The sequence below is a fragment of the Coloeus monedula genome, assembly GCF_965178545.1.
Source record: "Coloeus monedula genome assembly, chromosome: 18".
In the NCBI taxonomy this organism is placed as follows: Eukaryota; Metazoa; Chordata; class Aves; order Passeriformes; family Corvidae; genus Coloeus; species Coloeus monedula.
The window spans coordinates 16,423,358-16,450,374 of record NC_138798.1 but is presented as its reverse complement, the minus strand read 5'-3'; the positions used below and the strand labels follow the sequence as shown (position 1 = coordinate 16,450,374).

Here is a 27,017-nt window from a genome sequence, read left to right as displayed (position 1 = left end):
TTTTTCAAACACACCCTGATCTTTCGCTGTCCCTCACTGGTATTGCCAGTGGGTTGGACAGGGTTTACTTTGTTCCAGTGTGTTGCAGTGGAATGCAATTCTTCCACTATGCTGGCCCAGCTAAGTGATTTCCCTGTAAGACAGCCACCACATGCCCGAGGGACTACAAAACAACAGCTTCCAGTGTAGCAGTGAGAATATTCAAGTATCAGCTCTGTGTTCCTTGACACCAAATTTACTTAACATAGATATAAAAAACATCCATGAACATACAACTTGTCTGAACACATTTGTTGCTATAAAGTATATTACAAAGCATCCTCAACATGCAATTATTCCATATAATGCCCTATGGCCATATTATTTCGTGAAACCATCCACAGTCCCTCAAGTGGTTTTAGCTCTTAAAATCTGGTTTTTTAATACTATCAGTTTAGAAAGCAACATTTGCTAGCAGATACTAACATACTCAAGCTCCGTTGAATTCACAGGGCTTTTATGATCTTCTTGTTGTTTACAAATTTTCCTGTCATTCATGACTGCAAATCATCAGCTGTACTTGTGACTGAAGAAAACACTAACTCAGAAGGCAGAAATGAGTGCAAATGCATTAATCAGAGATTTTTCTACCAGAAATGTTATGCTCTCAGACACCTATAATTAGACATATCCAGCATCTATAATCTTCTCGGATATTCAAAATATTATGGGGACTGCTCAGTGTGGGTAGGAATGGAGCAAATTAACAATAAAAAGCAAAAATACAGGTAAAACAAAGTATTTTTAATCTTGGGCTATAAAACCACATTTCTGTTCTAGAATTTCTGAAAAAAACTACAAACAAATATCTCTGCAGAGAACACTGACAGCCTAAATAGTGAGACCTGATGGGAGAGCAGCATGAAATCCCTGGGCCTTCCCCAGACTGGGGGGATGGAGAGAAGCAGAGGACAGGTCAGATTCCCTTTTTTTTTTTTTTCTTCAACTCAGTAACCTTTCAGTAACAGAGAAAAGAATCATCAGTCTGAGACTTCCAACACTATGTTGCTCTGCACAAAAAGGAACAGCAGTGAAGGCCATTCATCTCTGATTGCTTCATGAACCCCAAGCATAAGCCACAACCACAAAATTCAGCAATCGACATCATTTATTTTCTATTTCAATTGTGTACTTTTAATTTGGTCAAGTTAAACGGCCAAGTTCCAACTCGGTTTCAGAGCACCCTTAAGGATCAAACCCTGACGTCATTGTTCAATACCAAAACAATAATCACTACCTTGAATTAACCAGTATTTTCAAGATCACCAGAACTTAAAAGGCCATATTTACTGTTAAAAATTCTTGAAAACAACTTGTAATATTCAGCAGAAAATATATTTTAGAATTTAAGGGACAAGAACACTGGAAACACTTGCTGGATGAGGACAGGCAGCCAGATGCTGCTTCAGGTAGAATATAAAAATGAAGTGAATGCACTCGTTGTCTGGAGCCAGGACTGATGGCACAAGAAGGCTGCAGAGACTCCCACTCTGCTTTTCCAGGGAAAATTGCTCAGTACAAAATAGACCAGACACCTCAGAGAGCCTCAGCTCTCTGTACATGAGCCAACAGCACTGAGGGTAAGAAAACAAGCAACAGAACACTGCAAGCTCATCTCGAGATCAGTGACACGGCTCTTGTCCCTGTGGTTTGTAAGTCAAGCTTGACTTGGAAGTGACTTGAGACAGTGCAAGACTCACAAAGTCAGTGGGTATCGCAGGACTGAGGAGACCAGGAAATAATCAGTTTGTTGTTTGTGTGGGTTTTATCACAGAGAGTCCTGACTGGTCCTGTGACACCTTCTTGAAACCCAAATGCAGAGGTGAAGCAAAATGTAAAACAGTTGATTTGCCATCTCTGAAGCCATCCCTACTTATCTAAGCTGTATTGCAAAAACTTTACTTTTATACCATTCTTTTGCTCAGCTTTTGAGCTGTTTACCCACCCCTCAACTACCAGCATTTATTATTCCTGCTTCTTAATCCATCCTTTACCCTCAAACCCTCACTACGATTCCTTTCCTTCCATTTTCAAGACTTGCTACCTTCTCTGAGTATTCTCCCTTACGTGCATACTCCTTATCTCACATTTTCCTTTTCATTCAGCCTGCTCCATTATTTTAAGTGCTCTCATTAAGAACTTTAAAGATCAGTTTCAAAGAGCCGATTCCCAAGCCACAGTGTACCCATCAAAACAGCCTTACTTTACTTACAAACACTGTGTACCGCCATCAAATATTGTATCCTGTGATACATTTCCTGTGATTACCCACAGGAAGGCATGGAAGATTGTTCCAAGCATTTATTTAAGCAGAAATAAAGACTTCTTTTCCCTGGAAACAGGAGCTTACTTTGAAGAAAAGTCTCTCCTGCTTTAAAGGGGAGCCAGGGAAACTGGGCATGCCTGTGCAAGCTGCCCCAAGGAGCAGAGATGAGTTTCCTTGGATCTGTGTGGAGAATCTCTCCAACCTCCTGATAAGGCTTCCCAGGAGTTCGAAGCACCTCTGAACGAATTATTGTCCCCTCCTTATGGTCATTTTCCCAGAACTTGCTCCCTTGGACATTTGCTGCTCCAGGCCAAGACCTTTCCTTCCTCCCAAGCAGAGCCAAGCAAAACCTGAATGAGCACAAAAATCTCAAGGATTCAGCACTTTAGTGGCTGCTGGCACCTTTATTCTGCTGTTCCCAACTCGATCTGGAACCACAGGTGCCTCGAGTTTGCTATCACAAGTGCCTTGAGTTTACAATTTTTAAATGCATCTGGTACTGGCATTGTTCCAGAACAGGAGCCTTGGTGTTTTTTATTCCCTAAGTTACTAAAGCCAGTTGTTTCCCAGTTATGAAAACAAACACAGCTGTCCAAACGCTGAAGCAAGAGTTTTTCATTTTCTAAAGGGTAGCCCAGCAGAAGGATCTGCAGCTAACTAACACTACATGAGGTCTCATTCCCCTCAGCAGCCCCTCGACAATAGAAACAAATCCTGAGAGGCCAGGACACCTTAAACCTAACCAGCCTCCTAGGGACCACCCAGAACATCTCCTTTGTATTTATATGTCAAATAAAACATATTTATATCTATTTCTAACTGTAGCACCACCTCCCCTGCCTGCAGCCCTCATGCCAAGGGCCTCCTACCGCCCAAATTCCAGGGACTGGGGTGAAGTTTCCTCATCCCCTCCTGGGGCCAAGGGGGCCATGCACAAGCACAAGTGGTCACAGACTTGCCAAGGGTCAGGGGGCTGCGGCAAAATGTGGAATATGTAAAAATTTTCTTAGGAAAGGATGCTTTTGACGTTTGATAATTGTATATTTCCAAGACTGATCAACAGATAGCAGCTAATGACCAAGCTCATGCATTAGGAAAAAACCCCAAAATTACTAATTGGTAGAATTGCCTTGTTAAGTTTAGGGCTTGACGTGTTTCAGTGATCTCAGGCTTAGGGGGAGGTTAACAAGGCTTGGGGGAAATAGATGCCCGCTGATAGTGGACACAAAGAATGCAGAATTTATGGGCCATCTGGCAGAACTCCCAAGATAAGGAAGGAACTAATAAACCCAACTCGGCAACTGTTCTGGAATCAGCTCTGACATCTCCCTGTGCCCCACACGAGGTGCCCTGTGCCCCAGAGCAGAGCTGCAAGGGGGTTCCTCCTGCAAAACCCACACTGGGGGACACCAGGAGGCAGCAGCTGGTTTCTCCAAGCATGAAGGTCGCCTCTGGAGAAGGATTTTTTCACCTTTCTTTCAGCTGAGGGTCAAGCTGGCATGTCCCCCTGCTGAGGGACACCAGAGCTGTGGCCAAGGGACATGGCCATAAATGTGTTTTGCATTTAGATCAACAGAACTTCATCACTTCACAACACTGATGGAGAGCCCAGTAATTAAAGCACTGGGAAGGAGAAGACCCTGAGTGTCATTATAACAGTAAGGGCAATATTAATCAGTATTTCAATTAATTAAATATAATCCTTGGCTACTCTCTCATGTGGCAGCTTGGGGTACAGGACAGAGCACCCCTAGCCTCCCCAGCCCCTGATGCTGCTCAGCCCTTAGGAAAACTCATCAAACCTCGCTCCTCCCACGACTGTTTTCAGTAAAAGCCTTTTAAACTCCACTCAAACCTTGCCAAACAGGCTGTAACTGGTGCAAATGAAAACTCGAGATGAATTTAATACTGTACCTATTCAGCCCTAAAATACAGGGCTGATCAGCAGCAATAGCACATTATTTGAGGTATATGATTTCCAGCAGATTGGGTTTTTAGCCTGCCAAGATCACTCCAACGATTTGAATCCTGTGAGTTCTCTAAAGGAACAAGGTATCTGGAAACATCTCCTCCCTCCCTCCTCCCTGTCTCTCCTCTCAGCCAGGAAAAAACCACCCTTGCTATCATTTCCCTGCATTTCAATCTGTCCAACTCTTCTTTGCTATTACAACTTTTCATTTAGAGGGATGCGACCACACAGGAGAAGTGGGGAGCCACAGAGGGGTTGTGGGACTCCAGAGGCTGCAGGAGAAAGCAGGGGGCATTTGCAGCTGGGCAGGTTTCCCCCATCTCATTTTCTTCCCTGGCTTTATATTTTCTACGGGCTGATTTTTACCCTTAAACCTCATGCATTGCTCTGCTTTTCTTTTCAGGAAAAACTTCTCAGGCACGTGGTGGTCGAGGCCAGAGGTGCTCACCCACTGACTATTACCGCCGGCCTGGTTCCTATGGTGTATCACCGTGTCCCGCAGCCATAGGGAGGAGGAGGAGGAGAAGATCCAGCAGGCAGGAATTGTGCAGCAAGATTGATTTATTTAATTATTTTACAAACTCTTTTATAGACTTTTTTCTTCATAGTCTAATTGGACAAAGGACCAGCCACCCCTTGGGGGTGATTGGCCAAAATCCTAAAACATCCATTATCAAAATATTCTCCACTATACCATAAACAAGACTTTCCAAGGTTGCAGGTGGTTTGGTTGTTTACATTCCCTGCTACCTCTTCTGTGAGAGAGAAAAGTCTCTCACGGACTTAGAAAAATAACAAGAAGATCCTCACTAACAGCATTTTTGTACCTACAACTGACCTATTAAACTGGGAAGCTGGAAATGCAATTTCGGCTACTTTTCTCACTGGATGAAGTTTAATCATAGATGTTTCCAGCTGAAAGGAAGTATTCCGACACCCAGTGTTTTAGACAGCCACGAGAAATATCACCATTTGGTGACAATGACCCTCTGAGCACCTGCTGGTTTTGGGCATGGGCATACAGGAGTGATTTCAACTGAAATACCGGAGAAAGAACTGGTTTCAATTAATTCCCTAATACAAATTAATTCTCTAATACAAATGATGACATCTCATCTGGAACAGCTCAGACAACCTCTGTCTGCAGCAGGGTGGAACCTGCTGGGGCTCTGGCTCCTGGAGAGGGGGGACCCAGCTGAGACACATCACCCTTGCACCCTCTGGGCCTGTGAGTCAATGCAGGAGCTGCAGAGGAGTGGGTGGGCATATAGGAGCCATCCCACACCCTCACCCTGCAGGCATCAATGCTGTCACCCTCTGGAATTGTGCCCAAAACTCACTCTGCTTCCCTGGCAGGTCCATTTTTTAATGGCTTTAAAACAACCTAAGTGCCATTTGGCTCAGGAGCCTGGGGGCCAAGAAGGGCACAGAGGGGATGGAGGGGATGTGTCCTCCTGAGGCTGGACACTCCCTGTCCCTCCTGGTCTCCCTTCCTGCAATTTGTCTCCCATCCCACTGGCACCTGCACCCCAAGGGCAGCCTCCAAGCCTTGGGACAAGGCTCTTGCACAGATCATCATGTCTGTCTCCGGGCTCCTTGCAATTCGTTTCTCCCTGCTCTGTTCATGGGGAGCCCAGCCTGCAAACTCCTTCCTGGCATGGGGTTCCCTCTGGAGCACTGAGCTCAGAGAGGAGCACATGCCTGTGCCTGGCTCCTTAGTGCCATGTCCACAGAAATGAGCTCCTTCCAAGACACAGGGGGATGTATTATTCAGAAACAAACAAAAAAGATCCCAAAAGATGGATTTACAGGTTTATGTTTTTGCAGACACTCCCACTTTCTTCCTCCCGCAGCCCGTGTAGGCTCACGGAGATGAGCCGGGTGGGATCTCCCAGCTCTTCCCTTCCTCAGCTCCATTTCTCCTCCACCCTGTTCATCTCTAGTCCCATTTTTGAGCAATACTCCAATAACAACAGGTCTGCATTTGTTTCTTTTTTCCTTCTGTGTCATTTCTCCATCCAGCTTACAATTTTGGCAGCAATTTAACAGCCTTTACAAATTACATTCCTATCTTTTTCGCAGTTATTGTTAGAAGAGAAAGTCCCATTTTTCCACTGTGATCCTTCAGGTTTCTGCTGTCACTGTACTTAAGACTTTCTTTTTTTGTCCTTAGCTTTTATTTTCTTATCCCTCAAGGGCAGCCTTGGAAATTCAAAGCTGTTCCCTGCCTATCCACCGATCTGGTATTCTCTTTTGGCAGTTCCACAGTGACTGTCTCTCTTCCTTCCATCCTTCCACCTAAATCACACCTTTTCTCAATAAATTACCCTTTGTGTCTCAGAGCGATGGTTCCATTTGTGACAGTTCGGATATGTAATAGTTGCATCCCAGAGGATACCTCCAGAACCGCCAACTAACAGGCCAATACAAACCCACTGGTGCAGAAAATAAAGAGATTTATGTATTTTGGGCTTTATTTCCCCCCCGGTAGTTGAGCTGTGCCCTGCATTTTCAAAGTTTCAGTTTAAAGGCATGGTCGCTCATTGGCAAAAAAACCCTCTCCTGGACTGGAGAGATGGCTGAACTCAGCAGAATTCCCTTTTTCGCAACATGATCCTTGGAATCTCTGGAAAATGCCTGGGAGCAGCCAAACCCACTCAGCTATGCTCCCCCCACACCAAATCCAGCCCTGAACCCAGGGCTTCATGGATTGTTTATGCTACGGAGGAAACACTGGTTTTTGCAAACATTTCCTAACAATAACAACAGGGATCGATTTGTGATGCTGTTGCTCATGGTTTTGCTAAAGGAGGATAAATGTGTGGATCAGCAGTTTTGAGGTGTCCCTCGGCTCCCTGTAGGAAGGGAGGGCTCCTGGAGGGACACATTCACACCCAGCAGTGCTGGAGAAGGGATGCAGCACATCAATCTTGAGACATTTGGATGCTCACACCCTGCTCCCATCAGATGACAGTGGAGATATCCAAGCCCATGGCTGGCACACCACCATCCTCCCTGGCTCCTGCAAGCTGCCCAAAAGCAACAGATTGAACATTTTTATAGAAATTGTCAAGATCCAGCCCTTGGCTTTAGCAGCCTGATACTTTTTTCTCGCAGCTCTGCTCCTTCTGTCTCCTTTCCAAACACCAGACAAGCCAAACATTATTTTCCAATCCCAGCATCTGGCACAGAGCTCTGGGCAAGCCTCTCAGCCTGTCGCTGGTGAGATAAATGAGCCTGTTTCAGCAGCTGACTTCATAAAAGTATATGAAAAGTAGTTAACAAAAGGGTACTTCACAAAGAGGGGAATGCAAATGCTACCTCCTAGATAACTAATTAACTGAAGGAGGCAGACAAAGGGGAAGCAGCTTCCCATCTGTGGAAAGAGATGTCATTTTGTAGAGGCTCTAATTAGTTCTGCCCCGTCCCGCAGCCATTTGGTCATGGTGCTCACAGGCTGCTACTGCTCCGCAGCTCCCTGGGCCCTCCATGTGAACAGGGGGAGAACAAAGCTGGGGGAAAAGCTGCTTCACCTTGCTAAAGTCCCCAGGAGGGTCGTGTTTTCAGCAGGGATACAAGAAGCAAACAAAGCTGGGGTTGTTTTTCAGAGGTGGCCTGCACAGCCCTGCAGAGCCATCCAGAGCCACCCAGCACTGGCCCCGAGGAGATCACAGAATCACAGAACAACTCAGGTTGGAAAAGACCTCTAAGATCATCGAGTCCAACAATTAATCCAGCACTACCAGGTCCACCACTAAACCCAGTGGTGTTCAATGTAATCTCTTCTGTGGATAGGGATTTTTTTCAGGTTGCTGTGGATGCCCCATCCCTGGAAGTGTCCCAAGGTTGGTTTGGATGGGGCTTGGAGCAACCTGGTCTAGGGGAAGGTGTCCCTGCCCATGGCAGGGGGGCTTGACCTCAAGAACCTTTATATTCCCTTCCAACCCAAACCATTGTCAGATTTTCCCCCCCTACTCAAAGCTTTCCAGCCAATTTTGGGCACAAGTATTAGATTTTGCTACACCCCGAGATTTGGGCTGTACCCCTGCTTTGGACTAAGGCACAGCTCACATGGATGCGCTCTCCAGGGAATGTGGCACCTGGAGGGAGCACCATGGGGTCCATCCCCACTCTGCCACCACCCTCATCTGCCCCTTTCAAGCTGTTCTCTTGCAACACCCAGCTTTTCTTTTGCTCCTCCGCCTGCAAGGATCCCTTGGCAACCCCCAGCCTGCAACGAGCTCAGCAGGGTTAATGCTGAAATGGGGTGTATCACGGGAATTAGTCACCACCGGGACCTCAGTCAAGTGTTTTATTTAATGCCCTTTTCCAAAGACATTTGTACTTGGAGAATACAAACTCCCTGCTAACAGACATGACTCAGAGGAATGGTGGGCACACACCACTTAAGTGAGAACTGTCTTCTGCAACGTGAGTGAGGAGGAGAGAGGGGCTGCTGACAAAGTGGGTTTTGCAGGGAAGAACACCCAAATGGCTTCAGTTTGCGCTGCCAACAGCTTTGCTACAGCAGGAGTGGCTCAGATCACCAATGGGGATTGCCCACCAGTGAAACTGCACCCGGGGACTTGGCCAAGGTTTGATGTGCCCTGGTGCCAACGACCAGAGCAGCTCTGGCATTCAGTGCACGGAGCAAATCCGTGCCCAAAACATGGAGCAGGACAATGCTCTGCTACCAAAGGCCATGCTGTCCCTCACAGTGCTGCCCCACCCCCGTGAATGCCGGGAACTCACTCAGCAAGAAGTCCATGGGACATTTCCAACCCCCTGGAGATGGCTTTGGACACCACGTACCTTCACCAGGCCTTACCTGTGACCTGCCTGGTGCACAGGCTTGTGCAAGGAGCACCAGGAGCACAGATATGTGGGGGTAGCCCAAGTCCCTGTGCCAACCATGGCAGGTCACTATGGGGACATCGTAGGAGCTGGGAAGTTTACAGGAAAAAAATTATAATTGGAGTCATCCCTTCTCAACACATCATCTCCCACCTGCATTCAGCACTGTCATCACTAGAAATTAACAGACTGGGCATTGTCAGCAGCCAGGAGATGCTGTGCAGAGGGAGGGGGACCAGAAATAAAGTTTATAGGGATACAAGCCTTGAACTTTCTCCAGATTGACTTCTAGTGCATTACCAGAATGGTAGGGATTGTCTGCCAAGCAGAGGTATTTGGAAATCCTCCCAGCCCTTTCCCAAAGGGGACAAGGAGGAGGAGTTGTCTCAGCTGAGCTGGGTTCCTCCAAACCCTGCGAGGCCCCCGAGGGACCGGCTGGGAGAGGGGACGTGTGGGACCTGGACGGTTGGGACAGGAACGGTGACTTTGCACAACGCTGTGCCTTGGTGACTCGTGACACTGCAGCAACTGGCAGAGGCTCTCTGGAGCTGCACCCGGGTATTATTAGACCTGAAGGTTTTATTTCTGCTCCAGCCAAAGTTCAGCTGGTGTAGTTTGAGCTCTGATGCTGTGATGGGCACTGGATGCATCCTGTCCCTCCAGAAATAATTGGTGCCAAGGGTCTCCATGTCTCCTGCAAGCCACCATCCAGCCACACAGCTTCCCACAGCGGGGTATTTCCTAATCCTCCTTTTGTTGTCACTAAAAAATAAGAAAAGCAATGACCACAAGTGATACTAAGCCAGGGCACGCAGGGCACCAGCTTCACCAGACCATATAACCCTCCTCATTTACATTCCCTAGGGACATTTCCTTCCCACTTTGCAGAGCTTCAGCTCTCACAAATCCCTTTGCTACTCTCCTACCTACCAGGGACGCTGGGGGGAATGAAATAAGAGCCTACAGATCATCTGTGTCAAGCTGCAGCACATCCCTCTACTCCTCCAGGGTCAAGCACCATCTCCCCCTGCAACTGGCCTGGCCCAGGCTTGCAGAGGAGGGAAGCTGGGAACAAGCAGGGCCAGGAACTGGCAAGGGAAAGCAACCAGGCAAAGTGAGCACTGCCAGGAGCCCAGAGAGACAGGGGATCGCTCTGTGCCATCCCAGCACCTGTGGGATGGGGGGCATTTATCCGAGCCACTGAGCAGCAATTCCCGGCAGGCACAGAGCCAGTTCCTCGGAGCTGCTCAAAACTTCCCCCAGTGCAACACTGAGCCTGCGCCCTGGGCTCAGATAAGTGAAAACAGAGAGGGAAAGTCATTAAGCGCTCTTCCATTAACACCATTCCTGCCAGGCCCAGGGAGGCTGGGGTTTTGTCAGATTGTGTTATCACCATGACTTCGCTGTTTCCGAACCATGAAGAGATTCTTCCCAAAAGCACAACCGCCCCCTCACCTGCTTCCCTTTCAATCTCCAGCTATTTTTATTTCACTCCTTGAGATAAAGCTACATGTGTGGGGGAGGTATTTACACACACATGAGAAATTATCAACGCACATAAAAATAACTGATGATTTGAGAAAGGCATTTCACTTCCACAGAGCTCTCTGTTCCCCATTCCATTATGAACAGAAAATGCTGCCGTTATTGAGGCTTGCAGGAGGTTCGTCATTGCTCTCTGTGTGGATGCAGAGAACATTTGCTCTGCTCATGCACAGGGTCTGAAGCTGGGGGAAACAGACACTGGGTATGTGCTTAAGGGCAAAAAAATGTGAAATTTTTATGTTCTTAAGAAGTTTATGGCTCACTGTGGAGCAGATACAGTGGAGACAAATTCCTGCAGAAAACCTCCCATATCCTTATTTCATTCATGACACATTTCCAGATGTGTAAGTGCCTGTCTTCACATTGCTTTCATGTTTGAAATACCTTTTTTAAGGGAAAAAGGGAGGAGAAGGATAAGCACCCAGTGCCTCCAGCTACAAGCTGATGCTGCCTGCTCTGGGAGCTCACCTGTGCCCAGGTGTGGGGGTGATGTAGCATCTGCCCATCCCATGAGGTGAGTAGCCGAGGGGCTCACACACCTGCTGCTCCCCCTGCACACCCCATGGGATGCATTTAGCATCCACCGATCCCCAAATTTGGGATCCACTGGGCAAGACCACCCTCTAAGCAGCACATGGAATCAGGAGGGAGTGAGCTCACACAGCAAGGCAGGCGGGCAGCCGGGGCAGGCCCAGCCTGGCTCAGGGAAGTATCTCCGCCAAAACAACTCCTGAGCCCTGGGGCCATGCTCTCGGTGTCCCTACAAGCCACAGCATGCCAGGACATCGCTGCATCGGGGCTGCACCAGCCAGGGAGCAGAGCTGAGCAGCACAAAACATCCTCAGCAGGCTGTACTCAGGCTGGCTGCTGCCAGCCTTGCTGTGACTCTCTTTTTAACAGGCTGCCACATGCAGCAGTCTTGGGGACAAGTGAAAGCCTCATTGCATTAACAGCGCTCCACCACATGGTATTACTATTATTATCTAGGTTTGTGGGTATAATAGATAACACGCCAACTCCCCTCCAAAACAACCTGGCGTTGGGAGCAATTTGGAACAAAGACAGGGATATTTGCTGAGCACCCCACACTGTGATAAACAAGGCAGCGCTGTGTCCTGCTAGCAGCATGGCTGTGAATTGCACATCCCTCAGCTGCGGGGAGCTGAGCCGCAGGACGGCTGCCTCCAAATCACTCTGTAATTGCAGGAAGAGATAACAAGAAAAGGCAGCGCTCCGGCAGAGCCTGCCTGGCCAAGGTTGTTTAAAAATACCCCGTCCCAGCCCCCGTGGTTCCTGCAGCTCTGCTGGGAGTCGGGAAGCCCATGCTGGGGATGAGCAGGTGCTCCTTGCAGGCTCAGCCCTTTGAAAAAGCTGCTGGGATCTTGCCCAGGATCTCTTCTCCCAAAATTTAAGCCAGATCCCAGCTGGGAAGCGGTCTAAAAAAACACAACCACATGCCCTGCCAGTGACCTCCATTTGGTGTTAAGCACAAAGCCACCTCACCACTCATGGGGAGCATCACCCTGCCTGCTGATGGACCCATCTGCTAGGATGAATCCGACAACAGTGGAAAGAATTTTAAAAGGAGTATTTAAAAATAGCTTGCCCAGAGATGGGCTAAAGGCTCAACTGCTCCAGGGGGACTGGCCTGGATGGGGCTCGAAGCAGCAGCTTCTGACCCAGCTGTGGGTGTAGGTGCTGCCCATCACCAAGGCTTCCCACGCCACTGGTGCCCACCAGCATGAGCAGGGAGGCAGGGATGGATAGGGAAAAGGCTTCCTGGGAATGCCAACACTGCTCCCCTGTCATCCCCAGCACATTCCTCCGGCAGGAACACAACCAAGGCTGGCATATTTGCTGCTATTGCTCACAGTGTCCCCTGAGCCCATCCCTGGGAAATGGGACACTTCCGAGGGGACAAACCAGCCCGCACAGGTTTCCTGGGCCGTGACTCACCCAGCTTAAGTAAACGGCCAGGTAAACAGGCTCGTTTTACTTTCAAAACAAAAACAAGGAGCCGCGAAGCCCAGTTCTTCCTCCTAGAAGACAGTGTGTAATCATTGGCATTTGGCCTCCGGGTGCTTCCGCGAGGTGCCAGTGCTTTAAAGCCTGGCAGCTGCTACAAGACAAAGTGACATATTTTGCTCAGGAGTGAAAATGCTGCTCACCTGTGAATGCCAAGGAGCAGGAAAACAAAAAGCACCTGCAAGGGAAATGCCTGCTGTTGGGGAGGCTCTGAAACCTCACCTCGAAGAGGCATAGAGAGACTGTCCCTAAGGCAGAACAGCTCTGGGCATGGTGGGAATTAGGGGGATTTATAGCCAAATACACTATTCATGCATTTGAGGGTCTCTGCATCCTGCAGGAGGTGGCTTTTGGAGGAGAAATACAGCTCCAGACACAGCACTGCACTCACATTGCAACCCCCAAGGCTGAGCCCTGACACCTGAGGTTTGCCTATAGCTCCTTTGTTAGAAATGAGTTTGGACAGCCCCTCCAGAAATCCCTGTCCCAAAAGGCACCTTCCCAGGGAGTAGGTGTGGAGGAGCCCTGACCTGACCCTGCTGGGTTTGGAATCCGTGGGTGTTAAATGCCCTCCAGTGAAGCCATTTCCCAAGCCACATGCTATAAGGATCTCACTGTTTGATGGCTCCTCTTATGTCATTTCAGTAGCAGGTGGTGGAAGTGGGGGGGGAGGAAAAACCTATAAAATGTTTAACATCCCTTTAGCTTCGATTTATCTGAAGAGAATTCAAACAGCACAATTTCCTCCCGCCATCTGGGTGCCACTTTAAAAGACGTTTTCTCATATCATTGCAATTTCAGAAAATCTTGTTGTACATCTATGGAAACGCAAGATGCTTCCCCTAAATTGTGCATCAGTGTGAAGCTTTTTAAACCTCGACAGCAGCTGATGATATATTTTGACAGCTCCCAGACGGCTCCTGAGAGAATTTCCCTGTTCCAGTACTACCCATGCAGGGGAGCCCAGCTTTGGGAGCTGCAGTCCCACAAGGCAAAGCTTTCTGCTTGGTTTTGTACCAATTTCTGCTTGGTTTTGCCTTGTTTTGCTTCAGTACTGGGAAGAAGTTTCCCTTGCAGATCTCTGAAGCTGCTTGCCCAAACACTTGGAGCTGCAGGCAGTTGCACAGGGGTGCACACAGGCACACGTGTTCATGGTGTGTATTTCCCACTCATGCACCCAAAATAGCTTAGAAACACATTGAACTGCTCCAAAACCTTAGAGACATCTCAAAGGTCCTGATAAACATCCTGCAAGTGGGGAATCTGGAAGAGGAGAAAGGCTCTAACGATGTCCCTGCTGCTCTCAGCCTTTCCTAGTCACCCCGAACAACTGCAGGGAAAGCTGCTCTGTGCAGACAGACAGCCCCAAAAATCCAGCTTCACAGGAGAGGGGAGGCATTTTCTTCAGCACCCCATTCCTAGGGGAGACGCCCAGCCCTCGGCCAGGTGAGAGAGACACCCCAGGCCCCAGCTCCAATCCTTGGCTTTGCTGAGCTCCCTGAGCCTCAGCCCTACCGGCCACCTCCCAAAGCATCCAAACTCAAACACTGATTCACAGCCAGAGGAAGTGCCCCAAGAATTAATCAAAAGGTTAACACAGGCCAAGGGGTGTTTGGTGTCAGTCACCTTAGAGCTTAATAATCACACAAACACAGCAGGAGTAACTCTGGAGCAGCCAGTTCATCCAACGGGTGAGCTGTGCCTGGCCAGAGATGGGATAGGGGGTGACTGCCCACTTGTCCCTGTGCATGTCCTGCACGGGGAGAAGCCACAAGGCTCAAGGGGGTTTGGGGAGCCCCAAACAGCCCCCCACTGCTGCCTGTGTCCCACATCCCCAGCCTCAGCAATGGGACAGTCCCAGGATGGAGGAGTCATTCTCTCCCACTGGGACATACCGGGAAGGGAAAGACAGGCATTTGAAAACAGTAGATTTTGATCTAAACCCAGTGGGTTTGCTTATTTTTGAAGATCCTAGTGAGTTTTCCCACATGGCTCCTGCACAGCAGAGAAGGGTCCCAGAGGAAAAGCTGGAGCTGACACTGAGCCAGACCCCTGCCACAGACAAGCAAAGTTTTTGTCATCAAACATCCCCAGATTTTGGAGGGGTCTGGCAGCTCACCTAGGGCATGAACTAAACTTGGGTTTGGAAAACCCAGGACTGGGTCTAAACCTGGCAAATCAAACCTGAATGGATCTAAACCATGATCCTGTGTCATCTTAGAGCAAGAAACCCTGTCTTGAGCAATTCCTGCCATGCGCAGTTCTGGGAAATCAGGAACATTTCCAATGGAGAAATAGGTTGTCCCTGTAGGACCAAAAAGCCCACAGCACTTCACAAGAATCTCTGTTTCCCCAAGGACACCTTGAAACACAGGATGCATCTTTCAGGTTTGCACCAATACCATCAGAAACCAGTCCTGGGGACTCAGGTGGATGCTGGTTCTGTGGTGTTCTCCCCAAATCTGGCTCCTGCTGGATGGAGCCTCTTGCAGCTCACTGGGAAGAGTTGAAATGCCGAGCACGCCTTCCCGACGTTTGCCCTGATTTTCAGAAATTGCATTAAATCAGTATTGCTGCAAATTGCCCTCTTTTTTTGGCTCCAGCTTGACGTAAAGGGAAAACAAATGGAGTTTTAAAATGCAGCTAATCAAGGAGTTAAAGAGAGGTTAATCCTAATGGATTAATCAGCTCACAGGAGGATGGGAAGGAGGCTCGGGTGAGAAGGAGCAGAGAAGCAGCCAAGCCTGGGTCCTCCTCCCAGGGGTGATGGAAAGGTTCAGGGAGAGTCTGGAGACAGCGGGGATATTCCTTTCTCCACCTGGCTGCATCCAGCACGGGGACCACAGAGGAATAACATGTCCTCGGCTTAGGTACATCTTCCCTGAGAAAACAGAGCCCTCAATGCACCCAACATCACCCCCTGAGGAAAAGAGTGAGGAGTGTTTGACTTCACCACCCTCACCTACCAAGAGGTGATAAAACCCAGGATGTGGGGAGGCCCTGACTGGTGTTAACCCCCCTGCAGAACTCAGGATGGGATTGGGAAAGGGGTTTTGAACAGAGCAGAGTCATCCCAAGGCTTTCAACCTCTGCCTGCACCCACCAGGGCTGCCCTGACCCCCCTGCAGGGTCCAGCCCATGGCTCTTGCCACCAAATCCAAACATCCTCCTGCCCAAAACATCAGCATCTGCCTCCCAGCACAGCCAGGCATCCTCCATGGGACAAAGCCTCTTTATTGTCAGCTAATTGGGTTTAGGCATAAGAAGGGCTTGAACATCATTAGTGACAGTGAAAGCAAGGAGGTTTAAAGAAGGTTATTAATGATATACACACTGTATACAACAGCATAATCACAAAAAAAAAAAAAAATTAGCTCCATTAAGTATCATTATCAAGGCCTGGAGCTAATGATTTAAGCTTAATTAAACCAATACATTTCTCCAGCACATTCTGGCAGCAGTGCTCATCCCTTGGAGGGAGGTGGCAGCCGGGAAGGCTCAAGCCGTGCTATTCCTGCATCTTCACTGCTGTCCCAGTGCCCTGCTGACTCTGGGCTCTGTGTTCCCCAGAGCTGAGCCCCCTTCCAGGTGCTTTCAGCAGTGATTCACCCTCTTCAGCATCAACCTCTTGCTTTGGCAGCTCGAAGATATTCTGGTCAATGACCACAGAATGGTTTGGATGGGAAAGGAACTTGAAGACCATCTCATTCCAACCCCCTGCCATGGGCAGGAACACCTTCCATTGCTCAGAGCCCCATCCAGCCCAGCCCTGGCAGGCCACTCATCCCGCTGTCTCCACCCACACCTCCCTCCTCTCCCTTGTTTTGAGCAGCTCTTTGGAGACTGGAGGAGAAATGATTCGGAGCCATGGCAGCTGCAATGGTCTCCCTGCTAATTATGGAGAGAAGTCATTTTTCTGTGGCTGCGATGATGAAGTGATACGAGAGGAGTAAAACCAAACCCCACAGCCACTTTGTGCATCACAAATTAAACAGAAATAAAACCCAAAGTGAGCAAACGCAGCACCTTGACCTCTGTGAGCCACTGTGGGTGCTGTGCTACCCCCAAACCCACTGCAATTAGGGACAGGCGGCTCAGGCTGGGACACAATTCAAAATCCCATCAGCTCTGCTTTCCTCTTTGTTCATGTCTCTTTTCCACCCAGGAATCATTGCTGCAGCAAGACTCACCATCATTTTAAAGGGGAGCTTGGGAGTAGCACCATCCTTATTAAAACCACTCACTCACACCTCATTTTACCTTCCCACTGGAGATGATTTAGCTTGATTTATTCTAATTACTTGTAATTTATTGTTTTAATGAGCTCTTCTGCAGGCTTTTTGTGCTTCATAACCACCCTCCTTGGCTGCTACAATGCATTTCAAGGAGGTCTTTTAGTAAGGTGAGGTTTCCAATGCTGCCTCAGATAGGGAGGTTTTTGTTGGAATAGGAAAGAATCAAAATTAAGCCAAAATTTGCCTCTCCTCCAGGATGGGTTTGCTGGGGAGCATCTGGCTGGGAGTAGGAGGCTGCACTTCAGCACTTCACCCAAATGGCAAGAGTGCCCTTAATTATCAGCAGCATTTGCAACTGGGTTTAAAGACTGACAAAAGAAAACAATTAGGAGAAAAATCTCCTTCATCCAGCTGCAGCTCTGGAGACAGGAATTTGGGGCTGGGAGGTGTTGCTGCCCAGAGGCAGCTGAAATTCCATGGATAGGTCAGGGATGCTGAACACCAGGGTCACCCACACTGTCCACCCAGGAGGGTCTGTGCTGCTGGAGGCGGGAGGTGGGGGTGTCACAGGGCCTCAGAGTCCACCCGGTCCCCTCCCAGGGTGGACACAGGCAGAAGCATCCAAAACACAATGCCATAACCAGCATTGCTTTACCCACAGAGATCTCCCCTTCCCTCTGCTGGGATGGGTGAAGCTTCAGGAACTTCTTGATCTGCTCCCAGGGGTGGCTGGGCCATTTCACAGCTTTCCAGCCCTTAATTTGGAAGGGAGAGAAAGGCCATCTGGTCAGCCAGGGTGGGTTATTTCTGCAACATTGGGCTCTTCCATTAGAAAGAAAAGCAACTTTTTTGCTTCTCTGTCCCCACGGCCATCATGTGGTAAAGTGTTCCCTTTGGAGACATCCAAAATAAAGCAGATAAGATTCACTTTGCAAGCGGAGACAAAAACTTCATGAAAGCAAAATCTCCAAAGGAGGCGAAACTCCCAAAGAGAAGCATGAAAACCCCCAAATGGCTTCAGCTACAACAGAGAAACACCTGGGTGGTTACAGGATATTTTCTCAGGGAAAAGGGACTGGCTTGTACTGAAGCAGCCAAGATTTGTGTGAGAAATAGTGAGAAACCCTCGGAGAGACAGGGACGCTCCGGAGGGCTCTGGGAAGGAAAACCACCTAGAAGTGTTATACCAAATCCCCCATGCAAACCCAGATGGATTCACTGCAGGAACACGAACCAGCTGCCAAGTGAGAGCCTGGAGACTGCACATTTCCTGGTGGGGCCAGGGGAGCTCTGCAGCCCCAGGGACTGAGCAGGAGGATGCTGGAGGTAGTCAGGCTGAGCTCCTGCATGTGCAGAGCTGTGCAGAGGCTCCCAGAGGGGCTGGAAAGCACAAACAGCCTCATCAAACAACGAAAGGATATCTGTGGGCACCCCAGGACCCCACAGCATGACCCAACAGTGAGATCCAACAGGGAGCAATGAGACATATCAAGTGCATCCCTGCAGGGTGAGCCAGCAAGGGTGTCCCAATCCACGGGCACATGAGGGTGTGTGAGAGTGATGCTTCCCAGAACAGGGATGGACACAGCTCTGGGAGCTGCTGTGCCAGACACTGGCCACATCTCTGCCCAGCCACCACCTGCTCCTGCCACAGGAGTGGGCAGCTGGAAAATAAGACCAACCCCGTTCTTCTAGGAGAAGAGACCAGGTCTCTGGAGATGCCTGGTGGATCTGGACAGCTCTGGAGGTTCTTGTGGATTATTTACCCGGCTCCACATGCTGCCAACCAAAATAAATCAATTCAGCTTTTGCTTCCATTTTAGGAAAATAAATCCTCTGAGACAGGCTGGGAGCTGGTGTCCTGCTGGGAGCCACGTGCTCCCCATCCCAGCCCTGATGGGATGTAAACTGGACTCAGAACCCCTTGGCCCCACTGACCCATGTCCCTGCCTTGCAGCGGGTAGGGGGTGCTTCCTTGGCAGCTCGGGACAGACAGCAGAACACAGCCAGGAGGTTTATTGAGGCTCCTGCCACTGAGCTGCCTAGAGAGCTCTCCCACAGCTTGGGTGACCTTATCTTTATCTCCTCATGTCCTGCAGCCCCTCACAGCAGCCAGCTGGAGAAGCAGGTCCTCCAAGGCTGGTTTGCCATGATGTAGCCCCTTACCTCATGGTGCTGAGCCCTCCCCATCAGCCCATCCCAGCTCTGTGTTGGCAGCACTGGGAATCACCCACTTGTGCTGCGGGAGGGATCACCAAAATTTTTTCCCAAAACAAAAAAGCTGCATGGACCACCCACATTTCCCTCCAGCTGTCCAGGAGAGCTTTGCTGGGACTCAGGGCTGAGCTTGCAAGGCTCATGGTCCTGAGATGCATCAGGAACTGCTGGATTGCCACCTCAGCCCCAACCCCAGAATCCATCTCCTGGAATAGGCACACTCCTCACACTCCTTTCTCCTGCTGTTGCCCCATCAGTGCCAATTGCAAATTGCCCAGCATTCAACTACTTAATCCCACCAGCTCTTTCAGATGTGGTTGTGTACTTGATTGGAACGGGCTGCTTCGAAAGAAAAAAAAAAAAACAAAACCTTCCAAGCACCTGTTTCTCTCTCCTTCCCATCCAGGAACAGCCCTGTACTGGCACCATCAGTGCTGCTCCGAGAGCAGGATATGAAAGGCCAGATTAGGATGGTTCCTCTGTCTCCTTCAGCAGTGAAAATCACTTGGTCTTGAATGATGTGGATATTGGCAAGTCTAATGCTGCTCCAGGAATAAAAAGGGAGCACTGTCCTCCTAGAATGATTGGGACAGGGCTGGCAGAGAGGTGCTGCTGTGGCTGGGGTGCCTCCATGCAGTGTGAATTGCTGATAAACTCAATCCTGCCCTTTCTCCCTTGTGTGAGAGGGGTCCCAAAATGCACAGCGGGGGTCTCAGTCCCTCCTGGGCTCCCTCAGGCAGCCCCAGGGTCAGACTCACAGGATGCCCACTCCTCCCCTCCTAGAGGATGCTCCCCTCAGTCACAACCTGCACAAGGTCTGTCCCTTAGAGCTGGTATTAAGCCATGCACCATCATGTGTTCTGACACCACCTGATGTGCTGTAATTGCTCTGGACCCACAGATGTGATGCCACTGCAGAGTGGCTGCTACTGCTCTGTTACGGGGCTGGTGGCTCCAAACCAACATCTCACACATGAGTGAGGGTGAGCAAACTGTTCCCACCCCCCACCAGCCCCAGCTCTGCTCACTCTAGAACCCCAGATCAGACATGGGGGGAGAGGCTAGTGCAAAAGTGCCCCAGTGTTTCCAAACTGATTTTTCCACTTGCAGAAACACCAGCAGGGATTACTTTAAACCTCCTTCACATGTATAATCAGCTCTTACTTGAAAAGAGCCTCCAGATCTCCAGTTACAGTTATTTCATTAGGATGTGATACTCCAGACCATCCAAGAGCTTGGGAAGCTGCTGTCTGCACAGGTCCAAGCACGCTGCCCATGGAAGTGGTCCTTAGTGCTAATTGCTAATGCCAACCCCAGCCATTAGGAAATTATTGCTAACGCAGCTGACAACAGCTTTTATAAGACACTATCAAGGAACTCATCAGAAAGCAGAACCAAATAAAGCAAAAAGCAATTAAAGAAAAACAAAACTCACCCCAAACTGCAGGATCAACAGGAATAAGAGCTGGAGCTGTTGGGTGAGTGCAGCAGCCCCAAAGGTGAACCTGAATCTCCCTTTGTCCCAGCACTGCTGGGGTGCCAGCTTGTGGCTCTCCCCAAATACCCCGGGATGAGAGAGGGGCACAGCTGTGGCTCATTCCCCCCTGGCAGTTCCCTATGGAGTCACAGCTGGTCCCCTGCACTTGCAGCCCTGCTCAGGGAACCATCCTGTGCCAGACACAGGTGCTGGGCCTGAGCGTGTCCCCAGGGTCTCCTGGGGTCCTTCTATGAAAGGGGAAAAAACTGAGGTTGGGCCTGGGGATATTTTTTCAAAAGGCTGATAAAAATAACTCTTTGAAGGAGTGAGGAAGAGGAAGGACAGTTTGTGCTGGCGAGGTGTCATCCACAGGGCCTGACGGCTCCAAGTGGCACAAGGACACAGGGCTGGAGCTGTGACTCATGACTTTTGGCATTCCATCCCAGTGTCAGTATCCCATTTTGAGGATTATATTTTATTCATAAAAATTGCTGTGGTCACAGCCATGCCTGGCAGACCCGTGGTGGCTGAGCTTGGGGCTGGCTGTGCTCTGCACCGTTAGGGGCTCCCAGCTCTGTAACGACTAGTGGAAGTTAAATATAATCTGCAAAACTGGGTGAGAGTCCCCAGGTTCCCGTCCATGACCTGGAACGTGGGTGCCTTCATGGCAGGCGGGTGCTGTGCCAGGGTTTACAGCACGTGGTGGGTGTTGTTGGTAACCGCATCCCAAATGAACCAGAGTGAAACATGTGAGGCTGTATTTTTAACTCTGAGGTCCTGGTGACATAGAAAACTGGGTGCCTGGCCCAGGCGCTGCACAGATCAATGGAAAATTTCCTACCACCTATCACCACCTCGGCTTTGCTAACTCCAGGCACTGCAGCACGTTAGCAAATGGTGCTTTGCCCCTAGAACCCAGCAGAGACCATCTGCCATTCCACTGGGAAGTGCTTCCCCATGGAGCTGCAGGTGGGGAGCTGGCATGGTGAGATGGAAATGGGGATGGGGCAAACCTGACTTTCCCAGCTCAGAGCCTGGTTTAGCATCCCCACGCAGGAAGAACATTTTCAACCCACTGAGAGGGTAAGGACAAGATGAGCCCATGGTCCTCGCCAGGCTCAATGCCTCCCCAGCACAGTGTTAGCTAGGATTAGGAATTCACCTCCAGTGCAGGCATGCCCACACAACTCTCTTGTCCTTGCCTTCATGGGGACAACCTGTGCCAGGCTGGGAGGTGGCACATGGTGACATCCCCCCTCCTCCCCACCACCCTCCCACAGCCTTTCGCGCACCCCCACTGGCTCAGTCGAGACAAGCAGAGGCTAAGAACATCAACTGGGTTTTATTCCTCAGGTCTGACAAGTAAAAGCACAAATTCTCTTTGGAAATAAGGAAAAAAAAAAAACCAACACCAAAACCCCAAACCAATGTTCAAAGCACGCAGACGATTTCTCAGGATGGAGGCCACGCCATCAAGCACCACCGCTGGACACGTGTCCTTTGCAGAGATGTAGTTTAAAAAAAACCAAAACAACTCATGGAGGAGGAAAAGACACAGAGCTGCAGGTTTCCATGTCAATTTTAAAGAAAAAAACAGGCCCTTTTTTGTAATTGTTATAAATACCCCATCTGAGTGACTCGGAGCAAACAATAACCATAAGGAGGAACATCCTTTCTGCTTGGCCCCCTGGGCACAAAATCTCTACCGGCACCTCAGACTGCTACAAGCCCTTGGGGACGGTGGCCTGGCACCCGGTGTATGCCCCAGCCCTCAGCTGGGGTGGCGGGTGCTGCCATCCCTGCGAGCGGCACCCGTCACCCTTGCCGGAGGCTGTCAGGACACCGCACCGCAGGGGACCGGGGAGCGGGGGAAGGGGACAGGGGACAGGGGTGCCGGGCACGCGGGAGGGCCGCGGGTGGCTGCTCAGGTGCAGGTGGCCTCCTGGCTCTCGACGGGGATCTCGCTGCCGCTGCTGCCCTCGCCATACTGCTGGTAGGGGGGGATCTGGGGCGCCTCGATGATCAACAGCCCCTCCGGGGACAAGGAGGCGAACACTGTGATGGGATCCACCTCGTAGGGCAGCCTGCAGGGGGGCAGGAAAGATGGGAGGGGTTAGGATGCTGCATCCCTCGTGGATCCCGACCCTCGGACCCCCAGCACGCCGGAACCAGCGATGCCGAGGCAGCAGCCCCGGCGCCCCAGCACAGCCTCTGTTATTATTGGAGCGCCTGGGAATGTGCGGGGGATATTTAGAGCAGGCTTCTGGCCAGCCTGGCCCCCGTGGGAGCTCTGTTTAATCTCCCCGGCAGATGTGTTTGACGGGATGTCACCGCCGCTTGTGCTGCCGCGGAGCAGGAGTAAATCCCGGCCGTGCCGCAGCCCACGTCAACCGCGAGCCTTGCCCGTAAAAGGAGCCCGAGCGCCGAGCAGGAGGGAGCACGGTGCTCGCCCCAGCTTTCCCGTGGGAGTTCGGGATGCACGGGGCTCCTTCGGGGTGAAAAAGCAAAGCTGAGCTACTGCCAGCCGAGGAAACCCTTCCCATGCCCTGGGCTTTGATGCGAGCCCCGTGGGTGAGGTCTGCCCCCCACATCGGTCAGGGCCCGCCGGCCTCTGGGCTCGCCTTTGCGGTTGTTGTTGCCAAAGTGAGCCATGGGGTGAGTCAACGGGATAGCGATCTCCCTGACATCATGGAGATGCGGGGATACGCAGGGATGTGCTCGAGGCTGGCGATGGTGCCAGCCCACCGGGCTCGGCTGCACCCCGGGGGACGGCTCCTCCTCGCACCCCTCCTGCTCCCCGGCCGTACCCAGACGCAGCCCCGGGGGCCCAGGAGACTGACAGAGCGCCTCCAAAATGGCCGCCTCCTCCTCCTTTCCCTCCCTTGGGAAATCACTCTGTGGCCCGACCCAGCCAGGCACGTGCTGCAGAAGGGCAGATTTTGGGGCGGAAACAGTCCCTGCGAGTGTGAGCTGGGGCACGGGGACTGGCAAAGCTCAGCCAGACCGACCGGTACCTACTGGATTTTCTTGGTGAAGTTCTTGGAGACGATCCCTCCTTCCACCTGTTGCTCCTCGTGTTTGCCTACAGGAAAGGCCAACACGCCACATCAGCACCTTACCAGAAGATTATTTTTCCCCCAACAACAACTAAACCCAATAGGAAAGTTTTCCGAGCAGCTGTTTCCCTGCCCCAGTGCAAACCCTTCCTCTGGGGAGGACTCAGGAAGCCTCTCCATGTAGGGGAAGGAGATGCTGGATACAGCACAGCCATATTTCCAAGCGGGAAACTGCGGTCTCACAGGCTGCCAAGAGCTGGGGCTTAAGAAAATAAACAAATAATAAAGCCTTTGTAGGTGGCACCATCCCCCTTGGCCCCACTCCCCAGGATGGGCTGCTTTCCACCACTCTGTCAGGCTGGGGGTCCCTGTGCCTGGAGCATCAATCAGCCAGAGGCTGCCTGGACCCCCCTGAGCTGTGGCTTTTCCCACTGCGGTGCAGTGAGCTCCAAATAAACACCCAGAGCTGTGTTAGGTGGCAGCCCCCAGCCCTCCCTGGTGATCCCAGCCTGGAGAACCATGGGACAATGGGGAGTGTCAGTGCCAGGCTGATGGGACACTGAGGGCAGTCGCGGGCACCCCGAATATGCTGGACCACACACCCACTTTCCCTCCATTAATTGACTCTGCAGGGACCTGTTTCTGGCCAACTCAGAGCCGGGCTGGGCTGGGGGCTGTGCAGCAGCTGCTCCCTTCTTCTCGGCCTCTCCCTCGGCCCCTTTAAAGGGAATCTCCCTCCCTGCCGGCCTCACCCTGGCTATAATTAACCAAGCAGAGCTGGGGCCCCTCTTGGCCGCTCGCTGCAGGGTGCTGCCAGCCAGGGCAGAAAGCAGGGAGATTTACCCCGAAGGACACGTGTCCTTTTTCATTTTAGCAGCAAACCACCATGGCTTGTGAGCCAGATTCCCCCACGACACCCGAACTACCTCTGGAAATGCCCCAATGCCCTGATGCAGCCCTCCCCTAGCCCTCCCCTGCTCCCGAGCACAGGGCTGCTGCTGCTGATAAAAATAAAATAAAATAAAGCCGATTTTGGCATTCTGCGGCAATTCCTTGAGCTGGCAGTGCCACCTCCCCGGTGCCGTGGCTCTCACCTGACACCTCGACGTAGCCGTCCTTGGTTTTGACTGTCAGCTCCTCGGGTTTGAAACTATGCACGTTGACACACACCTTCCAGGGCTCGCGGGGAAACGGCGCTGGGCTGCGGCTCTCGGGGTACCCCCCGAAGTGGGCGCCGTAGGCGGGGGCCATGGGGGGGGTGCGGCCGAGACCGGCGCGCAGGGGACCCGGCCAGGTGGTGGTGAGCCGGGGCCGAGCCCAGTCGGGCCAGTCCGCCGTCAGATCCCCAGGGAAGGGCGATAAGCCGAAGTCTTCATCCAGCAGGCGTGAGGTCAGGCCGGGCTCCCGAAAAGGGTCGCGGAGGCTGCGCCTACCGGGATAATGGCAGGAGAAGGGCATCTGGCTATCGGCCATGGCTTCCTTCGGAGGGGTCTGAGCGTGTCCCCGGGGCTCTCCAACGGAGTCTCAGCCTCTGTGTGGCTGCTCCTGGCTGCAAACTTCCCCCGGGAGCCTGTCCCGGAGGAGACGCATCCACCCCGGGTGGGACGTGGGTGCGCGGGGACGATCCCTCCTTCCCGGCACCAGGTGAAGGACAATGAGAAAATCAATTCAGGCTGAATCACCGGGAGCTGGAAGATCACAGGAAGGACGGAGGGAGCTCTCTGGCCGCGAGAAAAAGCTTCCTGTCTGGCTGCGATCCCAGGACTGGGGAGAGGAAAATAAAACTTCTTGTCAGGAGAGAGAAACAAAAAACCAAATATCCTGAGATTAAAAGGCTTCTCTCTCACTTCTCGCTCTCCAGCACTTTATGTGCAACTTTCCCTGCTGCTCCTGGGTGAGAGCTGCAATAAATGCCTGAGCCTGGAGCCCAGAAACTTCTCTAACCTTCCAGCCGTTGGGCGAGTACTATTTATATGGATTTCAGAGGAGGGGGGTGTGTGTTTTGCAAGTCCTGCCCTGTCAGACGAGTATTTTGGAGGGGATGAAACAGCCGTGGAGAATTTGGGCAGTGGCAGCTGACCTCTTTGCTGGCCCAAGGATCCCGGCTGCCACGGGGCCACAGTGTTTCGGCAGCTGCCCCAGCCCCTGCCACCCCCTCCTGTTGCTCTGCTTGCCCAAAATAGCCCCCAAGCTCACTTAGGGCTGGCTGCTTTCACCCCAGTGTCACCTGTTAAAAATACCCTTGTGGGGCTGACTAAGCTGCTCCCCTCACTGTAAAGACACGTCCCCACGCCACCGAGTACCACTGTACCGGGAAATGGGTCACTGGCGGCACCCCCAGCGCAGCACAGGGAGGATTGTGGGATCCCAGGGATGGGTGTTTGGGGCGTGTGGGGCAGGGGACAGGATGACCCTTTCCAACACCTCTTCTTCACCAGTTGAGCCCAGAGGAACATCCCCTAACTGCAGGAAGGAGACGGGCCCCGGGCGGCCGGCAAGGCGCTCACGGCGCTGCTCAGCACCTGCCTCCTCCTCCTCCTTGCCCCACCGCATGCCCCAACCCTGCCGCAATCGCGGTGCGGGCAGGGCGAGGCGTTAATCACAGCCGCGGCCGGGCTAATTACAGGGCAGCGGCGGGAGCGGGCTGCGCGCTGTGGGAAGAGGCACGGCAGCAGCACTGGAGGGAGAGCTCCTAGCAAGCATCCACCCGGGAGCCACGGCCCCGAGCCGGGCCACAGGCGGGGTACGGCTGGCAGTGACAGGGTCCCCATGGAGGGGATCCAGGCACGGGTTCGGTGGGCAGCCGGGTGTGCTGGAGGATGGGATATGATCAATGAGGGTCACGTTGGATACAGAGCCACTTCCTCATGCTGCATCCTGGCTCTGCATCATGCTCCTTCTCTCCAGCATCTGCAATTTTTCTAATGGACTCTATGGAAGTAATTGCAGCAGGAAGACTTTAATGCAGCACAGGCCACGCAGGGATCCAGCCACTGGTCATTCCATGGCGTTAATCACGGCAGCATCACTGGGAGCAGGGAAGTGCCTCTCCCTGGCCACGGCAGGGCTGCCCCCGTGCATGGAGACACCTGGGCATCACAGTGGTCTCCCTGGTGTCCGAAGGGATGCCTGGAGGTGCCTGGGGAGGTCCCAGGTGCCACCTGAGTACTCCTGGTGCAGGGTAGCAGCTGCTAGTGGAGGGACTGAGCATTGCCCTCCATTCCCTTCTTATGCCCGGCTGCCTCTGCCTGGCTGGAGGCTCCTGGTGCCCATGCATGACAGTACAGGAACAGTCCTGGGGGTCACTGCCACACACAGCCTGAGCTCAGCTGGG

General features: G+C 51.6%; 1 protein-coding gene across 1 annotated transcript; it reads right to left on the bottom strand.

Moving 5' to 3' along the window:
• Positions 1–21,950: 21,950 nt before the first annotated feature.
• Positions 21,951–25,639, bottom strand: HSPB8 (heat shock protein family B (small) member 8). The gene is made up of 4 exons (XM_082293156.1): positions 25,531–25,639; positions 24,778–25,447; positions 23,646–23,709; positions 21,951–22,711 (listed from the first exon to the last, which is right to left on the bottom strand). Exons 2-4 carry the CDS (start codon positions 25,154–25,156, stop codon positions 22,552–22,554), a joined length of 603 nt encoding a protein of 200 aa, XP_082149282.1. The 5' UTR covers positions 25,157–25,447; positions 25,531–25,639; the 3' UTR covers positions 21,951–22,551.
• Between the last annotated feature and the right edge of the window lie 1,378 nt (positions 25,640–27,017).